The sequence below is a fragment of the Martes martes genome (assembly GCF_963455335.1).
Source record: "Martes martes genome assembly, chromosome: 15".
NCBI classification, from domain to species: domain Eukaryota; kingdom Metazoa; phylum Chordata; class Mammalia; order Carnivora; family Mustelidae; genus Martes; species Martes martes.
The window spans coordinates 40,131,338-40,141,368 of record NC_137903.1 but is presented as its reverse complement, the minus strand read 5'-3'; the positions used below and the strand labels follow the sequence as shown (position 1 = coordinate 40,141,368).

Below are 10,031 nucleotides of genomic sequence, written 5' to 3'. Positions count from 1 at the left end.
ACACTGAAGTAGCCAGAGCAGACACTGACAGGGGTAGTGTCTGCACGGCCCAGAAGGGCGTGCTGGGCCGGCCGGCGGAGCCTCCGCGCGATCGCCGGCCCCAGCCCGGGAGCTCTCCCCCAGCGTTCGCGCTCCCCTTTTTTGTCTTCCAGAGCTCGCTGGGGAGGTCGATCCTGAGCTTTTTCACTTTTCAAGCCATCTTGTTCCTACGAGGTCTGCGTGCCTGGGCCATATAGTCTGCTCGGGTCCGGGCAGCTGAGAAATTGCAGGTAAGTTTGGCGGCTTTTTTACGGCTCTCGCCTCCGAGCCCTCCCTCCCCTCCCCTGCCGCGGAGCCAACCTGGGCGTTCCGGGTTCTGGAAAGACGCAGAGGTGGGAAGCGGGGACGCGGACGGAGTGTGAGCCGGGAGGACGGCGGGAGCCGAGGCATGGGGAGGGGAAGAGGGACGGGTTCGGGGCGTCCCACCCGCTCGCCTTCCGGGCCGCCGGCCCGGCCGCCTTCTGCGCGAGCACCGGGCGTCCCCGGCTCGGGCAGCAAAGCCGCTGGGCTAGCGCCGGGCGAGGCTGCCCAGGATGCGGACGAGCCCGGCCCTCGGCCGCGGCGCCCGGCGTTTGGAGCGCGGGCCGGGGCGGGGTGCCTAGCCGGGCTGCAGGCGCGCGGGCCCCCGGGTGCCTCCGAGCGGGCGCGGGTCCCGGAGCCTCAGAGGCAGCCGCGTCTTGGGGCACAGGGGGTGCGGAGGCTTGGCTCCTGTACGCGCTCACACACACACACACACACACACACACACACACGCCTCCGCGGGGGGCGACGACAGGGGCGACGAGTACTGGTTCCGGTACAGGGGACGTGCAGCGCCTCGGCTCCGGGCGCGCGCAGGCGCGCCCACACTCACAAAACACACTTGTTTGGGGACAGGCGACAAGGCCAGTGCTGAAAAATCCCTCGGCTGCGGCCCCGCCGCGCGCCCAGGCCTTGGTAGGCCGAGGGACCCACCCCGAGCTCGGGATCAGGCAGGTAAACCGCCGGCGCGCAGGCGTCCTTCCGCAGCCCGGCGCAGGTAGCGGCTGGGGAGGCAGGTCCCGCTCAGGTTTCCCCCGCCTGGGTCCCAGAGGCCAGAGAGGGTGGAGCGGCAGATGCTGCGGCTCAGGGGCGGGCTGCCCTTCCTCCCGCTTAGAGCAGGGTTTGCTGGGCGGGAGGAGACTCGCAGACGGTGGATGCGGTGTCCGCACCCTCGGGGAGATCCGAGTCAGCCGCGCCCGCACGCAGCACACTTAGGAACCAAGTAGCCGTACGTGGGCCCCCGCCCGCCGCGTGGCTTTACGGAGGAATCTTAGATTTTGGATTCCGCAGGGACCTCCAAGTGCATCACACCCTGGGGGTGAGGGGTGGGAGCGCACTCGGGAAACGCACACCCGCCGCTGCGCTGGTGTCCGCGCGGAGCAGCGTACTCCGGTCCTGAGAGGTCCAGTGGCCCCGGACTCCCGACAGACCCGGCGTCCGCGAGCGGGCCGCCCCGCCCCTAGTCCCGCCACCTCCCCCCCGGCACCCCCCTTCGACCGTCCCCCTCCCGCGCCCTCCGGGGTCCTGACTCTCCTTCTTGTGTCTCCACAGCGGCGCTGTCGTGTATGGAGCTTTGGGCCGGGGCTGAGCCCTCGGTGTTGCCCCCCCGCCCGCAGCCCAGGCCATGCCACGGCCTCGGCGCGCCCAGCCGCGGCCGCCGGGCCTCCGGGGCTGAGCCGGGAGCCGCGCGAGGAGGAGGCGCCGGCGGCGGCGCCCGCTCGGGAGCCGCGGCGGCGGGCAGCGCGGCGGACCCAGTACTATGGCTGTGTACTGCTATGCCCTCAACAGCCTGGTGATCATGAATAGCGCCGAGCAGGTGAAGAGCGGCGGCCCCCGGCCCAGCAGCAGCGAGACGCCCCCGCCGCCGGGGAGGGCCGCGCTGAGCCCCGGCAGCGTTTTCAGCCCCGGGAGAGGCGCCTCTTTTCTCTTCCCCCCCGCCGAATCGTTGTCGCCGGAGGAGCCCGGGAGCCCCGGGGGCTGGCGGGGCGGCCGGCGCAGGCTGAGCGGCGGCAGCGGCGGCGGCGGCGGCGGCGGCGGCAGGAGCGTGGGCAGCCAGAGTTGGGCGGGCCGCGCTCGAGGGGACGGGCAGCAGGTGGTGACCGCAGGATCCCTCTCCCCTCCGGGGCCGGAGGAGACCCAGAGGAAACTTCGAATCCTGCAGCGCGAGTTGCAGAATGTGCAGGTGAACCAGAAAGTGGATATGTTCGAGGCGCACATCCAGGCGCAGAGCTCCGCCGTCCAAGTGCCCCGCAGCCCGCGCCTGGGCAGGGCTCGTTCTCCCTCTCCCTGCCCCCTCCGCAGCAGCAGTCAGCCCCCAGGGAGGGTCCTGGCTCAGAGTGAGGAACGGAGGACAAAGTCGTGGGGGGGGCAATGTCCAGAGACTGCAGAGGCCGGCTCCTCCCGCCGGAGAGGAAGGGCGCTGGGCCTGTGCCTCTCAGAGGGCGACGAGGGGGTGGCACCTTTCCCTGGCCCCGCCGCCCCATCAGGACCAGGGGCTCAGGGTGCAGCGGCTTCTGCAAGAATGGAGAAGTGGACCCCTGCCAGACCCCACTGCTCGCCCAGAGCTGTGGAAATCGACAAGACGGTCTCTCTGCCTTCCCAAACGCGCAGCTGCCAAGCTTCCCCACTGGGGCTGATCCACGTGAACTTAGGGATGGCCACAGAGGGGACAGCGAGAGCCACATCCAGTGGGCCACACCATCCACACGACCCTGACCTCACTGAGCGGCCTAAGGGGACCCGAGAACTCGGTGGTGTGCACCCCAGGGAGTCTCTGGTGCAGAGACAGGGGCAGCCTCTGGGCAGTGAGACAAGCCCAACCCCAGAGAGGGAAGGGCCCCAAAACGGGGAGCCCCCTGGGAAGGTGGGGAAAGGAGATCTGCCTGGTGCCCTGGGGGCCCCTGGGGTGCCTGAAGCCAGAAGGCCAGAGGACAGGACTGTGAATCCGCAAAGCTCGGAGCTTTCTGCGGCCCCCAACCGGGTCAGGCCACCTCCAAACCTGGGCTCCGTAAAGCCAGAGGTGACCGAGGGTGGGGCCCCCATGGTCGGGGAGCCTCCGCCAAGCTCCAGAGGAGTGGATGAAGGGTCTCTGACAACGAGAGGCTTGCTTGGGGGTAGTTGCTTAGCACAGCCAGGGACACAGGAGGTAAAGGCAGGAATTCCCTCTGGGGGAATGCTGGAGACTTTGCCTTCCTGGGAAGCCGAGAAAGAGCTGAAAGAACCACCGTGCCTTCCTGGGGACAGGCTGGGGGTGCAGCCTGGGAGCTCTGGGGCTTGGCTGGGCCCCATGGAGGCAGCCCAGCTGGCCTGGACGTGTGGCAGAGGGGTGCAGTCGGAGGGCACTTGGGGAAGCCCCCAGCAGGACGGAGCTGCCCACCCCAGCCTGGAGCTGCTCTCCCCAGATCAGAAGGATAAGACTTCCCCGAGAGAGGCCTGCAGCCCCAGCAGTATACCAGCAGTCATCATCACAGACATGGGTGCCCAGGAGGACGGGACCTTGGAGGAGGCCCAGGGGAGCCCTCGGGGTAGCCTGCCCCTGAGGAAACTGTCCTCTTCATCTGCCTCCTCCACCGGCTTCTCCTCCTCCTATGAAGACTCAGAGGAGGACATCTCCAGTGACCCTGAGCGCTGCTTGGACCCCAACTCCGCCTTCCTGCATACCTTGGACCAGCAGAAGCCCAGAGTGGTAAGTTTCGTTCTGAGATTTTCCGTCAACTCGTTTGCATGCCCCCGTTGTTGTTACTTTCTCCTGAGTCACGGAGACTCCGATCAGGGCCCTGGGCCGGTCATAACTTCACCATCCTCTCCCCGTGTGTTTGCTGGGGAGGTGGCCAGCACTGGCCGTGTATTCGGTAGCTCGGACAGTGAGTCAGTCACTTCACTTGCTACTTCTATGTACATCTTAAAAAACAATATTTAAGGTACGTTTCTGGCAGGTCACCACTCCTTTCTCAGGGAGACAAAGTTCATGAATGTTACAGAAATTCCCCAAGTCCCCGAAGTTAATGAACAGAGCTGCTGAGTATAGCTTTTGTCTGATCAGGTGAAACACAATTCTTTGATACCTTGGGGCAGAAGAAGACTGACAAGGTCATGGAATTACCTCGGCTTCTACTCATGGGCCAAGAAAACAAGCCATGGGATTCTATGACAGGCCCCGAATCCCGGGGCTGTGCTGGGGCTGGGTGTCCTGGGTGAAGAGGACAGCACGATATTTGTGGGATCTGTGTAACTTAGATACAGTTTGATGGTATGAATTAAAAGAACACCATGCTTTGAGCTATGCAATTTTCAAAAATAATAGAGCATTATATTTGGTTATATTGCCCAAGCTAGAGTTCCCGATGCATATGCTTGCTGGCTGGTGTAGGTACATTTCAGGTATGTTTTCAAGTGCGTTTGTTTTAAGACTTTTTATTTATTTATTTGAGAGAGAGAGAGCGTGCACACGACAGGGGGGAGGGTAGGAGCAGAGGGAGAGGGCGAAGCAGACTCCCCACTGAGCAGGGAACAGCACGTGGGGCTTCATCCCAGGACCCCGAGCCCAGCCACCTGAGCCACATTTGTTTTGATTGATCATACTGACATCTTCCTCTGGCCCTGGCAGGAGGTGGGAGTTTATTTCTGTTACATAGTTAATCTCAGTCCCAAGCTGTTTTCACTCTTAGGAGAATCAGAGTGTCTTACGGAAGACGTTAAGAGTTGAAGCTAACACTTGTGAAAAGGTCTGGACTTTCTCTTACTTTTCCAGAGTACGGGGAATTTCCTAGTTCAGTGTGCAAGGGGAGGGGTTCTGGTGCTACGCTGGGGGAAAGTCTGCATTTCATTGCAGCAGGTAGCCTTCTGACTTCATCTTGAGTATCAAATACTACTCGTCGTACCGCAATAACTCCAACCGCAGTTGCTCAGAACTTTACGTTTCTACTTGGCATCCTTCTCGGAGGTATTTTGGACCTCAAAGCCCGTCCCTCTCGGTCTCCCACTTTAGTAATCACAGTCTGAATTTTTGAACACTGAGCATTCCTGTTCATGAGACTCTGTTTTCTGCCGATGAAGGGGAGGCAAATGTGTATGCAAAATCTGGCCCCGATCAGTCCGGTGTTTTGTGACGGGATAGGGCTGTGGGCATAGGCATACCAGCTTCAGGGGAGGAGCGGTGCACCTGGGATAGGATGGACACGCTTCTGGATGCGGGTGTGGCTCACGTCTCTCTGCCTTCGTGCCCACAATTACAGGCCTGCTGGAGAGGACAGTCCCCGGTTCTACTCTTCCTATTTGCTTTTAAATCCCTGGCGCGTCGCTGGCACGGCCAAATGGCTTTAACTCGTTCTCCAGCTTTCCATTTGGCCTTCCTAGGGGCGGATTAGCAGCTCCTATTGGCTGTCTCTCAAAGCAGCTTCTGTGTCCCAACCTTTGAAAAGGGCTGTTGTCTGGAAGTCAGTTAAAGGGGAGATCAATAAGGACAGGTGCTATTTTTTTTTTCTTTTTTCATTTGCTGGAAGGATGCCAACTGAGAGGCCAGATGGCTGAGCGATGTTCTGTGAGCCAGCAGGTCCGCGGGTAGAAATGAGGGCTGCCGGGCACCCCGGGGACTCAGCCGGTGAAACCTCTGGCTCTGGATCTCAGCTCAGGTCCTGATCTCAGGGTCCTGGGTTCAAGCTCCTTGTTTAAAAATAAAAATAACAAAGAAATGAGGCCTGCCTGTTGTCTACCCTCCCTCCCCTCTTTACATAGGTTGTCAGACACCCTCAGAGTCGAGCCAGGGAAAAATCCCGGGCAGCTTCACTCTGAGTCACGTGAGGCCAAGGGGGGCACGCGTGGGGGAAGGGTGGGTAACCAACTGGAAATTATGGGATCCTAGGGACTTTTCAGCTGTTGGTTGAGTGCTTGCACGATAAGCCAAGTTTTCTTTTTCTTGTACAGCTTGTTATGGTGGAGCCTTATCTGTGACACCAAAACTTCTGCTCATTGGGTCAAAAATCCCTTGATTACCTGATAATGATATTTGGTCTACAGAAGGCCTGACATCTCGATCGACTCGGCCTTCTGGCTGCACGCCTCCGCGCCCTCTGTAGACCAATCTGCGGGGGTGGCTGAGGGAGGCCCCTGCCGCCGCCCCTGCTCTTCTCCCACACGGCTGCTCCTGTGTGTGTGGCTGTGCTGCAGGTACGCACGGCCTCACTGGCTCATGCGCACATGAGCTCACACGTGCTCACACTCACACATGCCCCCACATGTTCAACCTCACAAGTGCTCACATGCACACATGCCCTCACGCGTTCATGCTCACAGCGCTCACACACACATGTCCTCAGCCTGTTCACGCTCACATGCGCTCACACGCACACACCCTTAGCCACTCCATGCTCAACGTGTGCTTACACGCACACACGCCCCCATATGTTCATGCTCAGAGCTCACACACACCCTCAGCCGTTCCACACTCACACATGCTTACCCTCACACACGCCCCACGTTTTCACGCTCACACGTGCGCACACACACACGCCCTCACCCAGTCACGCTTGCACGTGCTCACACATGCTTATACTCACACATGCGCTCAGCCGTTTCACACTCACATGTGCTCACTCACAGCCCCACCTGTTTGTGCTCACATGTGTTCACACTCACAACCTTCACCGTTCACGGTCACACCACTTAGACACACTTACCTGCTCACACGCTCGCGTTCACCCTTGCCCCCTCGTGTTCATGCTCACAAGCCTCACATGCTCACGTGCATACTCAGATTCTTACACTCACACATCCTCGGGTTCATGCTCATACATGATCACTCACACTTACGTGTTTGCACTCACAATGCACTCAAGTGCTCACACTCATACACACTCACCCTCACACGCTTGCGCACCCACTCACGCCTACAGGTTTGAAATTGCACATTCAGCCTTCCAGTCATGCAACCAATCCCTGGCCCTCAGCCCCACACTGAGATTTTTTTTTCCTTTTTCCTTTTTTTTTTCTCCTGCCCCGCTTTTCCCCAGAGTTAAGCCTTTTGTGCCTTGTGCAGCTCGTTTTTTCCTCCCGCAGAGGAGTGACTGTGGGTGATACTGTGCGGGCAGAGGTGACAGCCCAGGGAAGCCTGAAACAGGCTGCTTTGTTCACTCTCCGGCTGTCGGGTCCTCCTGCCGCTGCTCGGTGGTGGAAGCCCCACAGCTCATGGACCAGAATCCAGAAGCCCTCCCTGTGGTTAAAAACAAAGTGCAAAGCAAGTTGTTTGGGGTTGCACTCTGAAAATCACTTAGCCATTTAGATGATGCAAATGAGCCATGGCTTTTTTACAGGAGGGAATGTGGTCGGAGGCTGGTCTCCCCCCACCCCACCCCGTCGCTTCCACACGCGGGACCTGTGCAGAAGTCTCTCGTGCACGCACTGTGCCTCTGGCTTTCTGCTCCTGATGAGTCTGACACCCAGGCCTGGCCCTGAAGTTGAGTGCTCCAAGGCTTCGCACCTGTCTGTTTATAAAGGCTCACACATTCAAAATTCACTTGGAAGCAACTGTATTGCACGCCTTACGTCTGGGGCTTACATTCACGCGCCTTCACACTTACTGCTCTTTGCAGTCTGAACAGAAGTGAATTGCACTTGAGCAAAGATGGTGTTCTTGCTTGTTGTTCTTGAAGAAGCTAAAAATCCCATCAGCACTTCTTGCCTTCCCTCTGTCACTCTGTTAAGAGTCTGCGGGCCTTGGGAACACCAGGCTTCGAGGGTCTGTTAAAATATGCATGCATCTTACCTAAAAAATAGATTTTATTGATTTACTTCAAAATTGCATTTTCAGTTATGCGTACAGAGGCTAAAACAAAATGCTGGCCTGCTTCCCTGGGGGAATCCGTAAAGAAGTATCATACAGAATTCTGGCCTTCTCGGTACTAACGATTTCTTAGGGGCCCTTGGAATTTCGTTTCCTTTGCTTAGAAAAAAATAGTGACCAGTTCTGTGTTTGTTTCGAAGTGTGTGTGTGTGTGTGTGTGTGTGTGTGTGTGAGAGAGAGAGAGAGAGAGAGAAATGAACTCATACATGCAGTAAAAAATTCAAACAGTTTAAAATGGTTTTATGTGGGGGCGCCTCGCTGGCTCTGTCCATGGGGCACATGACTCTTGATCTCAGGGTCATTAATTTGAGCCCAACATTGGGTGTGGAGCTTACTTAAAAACAATTTTTCTTTAAAAGTTAAAACGGTTTATGTGGTTTTGAAAAGTATAACACTTGTTTTGGGTAAACCAAATGAAAATGTAAACGCCTTAGAGGGGTATGTACCAAAAAATGGATGTCATGGTGAGAACCTTTAAATAGAGAATTCTCTTCTGGATGAGAATCTTGAAGGCTTGGACCAGTGGGGTTTGGGGTTCAGGTTATACATGCTGTTTGCTTGAGACGGGGCCCACTTTTTTTCTCTCGGTCTGTGGAGAGGATCTTTCCGACAAGGCCTCCGCACCTTTGCGATCGGGGAGGACCCTGAGCCATCTAGGTGAGAGTTAGGCATTTCTCTGCTCAGTTTAAGGATAAGGAAACCAAGACTCAGAGGCACAGAGACCCAAGGACAACCTCTTTGGCTCAGTTTCCTCTTCTTAAAATGTGTGTATTGCATGAAGATGATCTCCTGGAGGTCTGTTAGCTCAGTGGTTGTAAAACTCTAGACCTGAAGTAAAACTCAGCATCTGTGAAGTCCGCGTCATGGTGTCGGAACGTGCAACCTCTCAGACCCGAGGCCCAAACTGGGCACATTTAATTTTGTGCTTTTACTTACAACCCATTAATCGATCTGCCTCCCTCTGCCGGAAGACGGGTTCTTTGTTACATCACATTTCAAAAAGCTTACTTTATTTTGGCAGCTTTCAATGTAGTTAGCTAAAGGCAGAATTGTAAAGTATTTGATGGAAAGAGTTTTAGATCTTGGTAGAGAAAACTGCATAGACTTCTGGTAATCAGCAGGCAACTGATTCGGAATTAACTCAGGAACTCCTAGCCTGTGTTGTAGCCACACCTTCGGGGTGGAAGGTTCTCTGGTTTTGACAAGAGACAGAACCTGAGCCTGGCAGGTTGTGCATGCCGGACCCTCAAACCCAGGACAGAGTGTGCCTTGCAGGGATTTTTTCCTGGCCAGGTAGAATTGGCCCCAGGGAAAGATGTGTTTTTCACGAATCGGGGAGCACACTGTTGAGGAAATCAAACACAACCAAAAGGCGAACTCTTGCATCATATGAAAAGCCATGTAGAGTGCCAACTGCCGTTGGAACAACTGGATGTTGTACGTCCCGTTCTCCCGAGACCACGTGTGCCCTCTCCTGGGTCGGGGTACTGTTGACTTGGGGAGTCGAGGTCATTGGCACTATCAGTGGTCTCCGCATGTGTAGCAGGAGCACCCAGCGTCTTAGCTGTCCTTCAGACCAGTGGCCCCAGTGCACCTGGTGGTGGAGACCCCACAGAGGTCTGAAGAACCCACTGTCTTGGTCCCAGGACCCTCCAGTCACACGCAACTTGCTATAGTTTTGATGCCAAACTTGAGTCCCACCGCAGGCCTCCCGGAACCCTGGTCATGCTGTTTTTCAGGAGACAACTATTATTTTAAGGACAGTTCACATAGGGGCGTCTGGGTGGCTCTGTGGGTCTAGCGTCTGCCTTCGGCTCAGGTTATGATCTCAGGGTCCTGGGATCAAGTCCTGCATCCGGCTCCCTGCTCAGCGGGGAGCCTGCTTCTCCCTCTCCCTCTGATCCTTCTCCCTGCTTATGCTATCTCTCGTTCTCAGATAGATAAAACATGCGAAAAATATAAAAAAATAAAGACTATTCGGGTCTCCTCGGCTGAAAGACACCATGCATATACATGATCCCATTAGGAAGCCGAGCCTCTGTTTTTGGTGTTAAAAAAATAACAAGAACTTGTCTACAGTGTATGTAGTTGGTGTAATACAAAGCTGGGTCTGGGAGAGGCTTTAAAGCTCATT

The 10,031-nt window shown here is 56.8% G+C and overlaps 1 protein-coding gene across 1 annotated transcript in view; it reads left to right on the top strand.

Moving 5' to 3' along the window:
- Window positions 1-1,819: 1,819 nt before the first annotated feature.
- Window positions 1,820-10,031, top strand: part of ITPKB (inositol-trisphosphate 3-kinase B) — a gene marked incomplete at its 5' end in the record, with an annotated part of 85,431 nt that continues 77,219 nt past the window's right edge. The window contains one exon of the mRNA XM_080824444.1: window positions 1,820-3,745. Coding sequence (XP_080680570.1) covers window positions 1,820-3,745 — 1,926 coding nt within the window. The remainder of the gene's footprint in view (window positions 3,746-10,031) is intronic.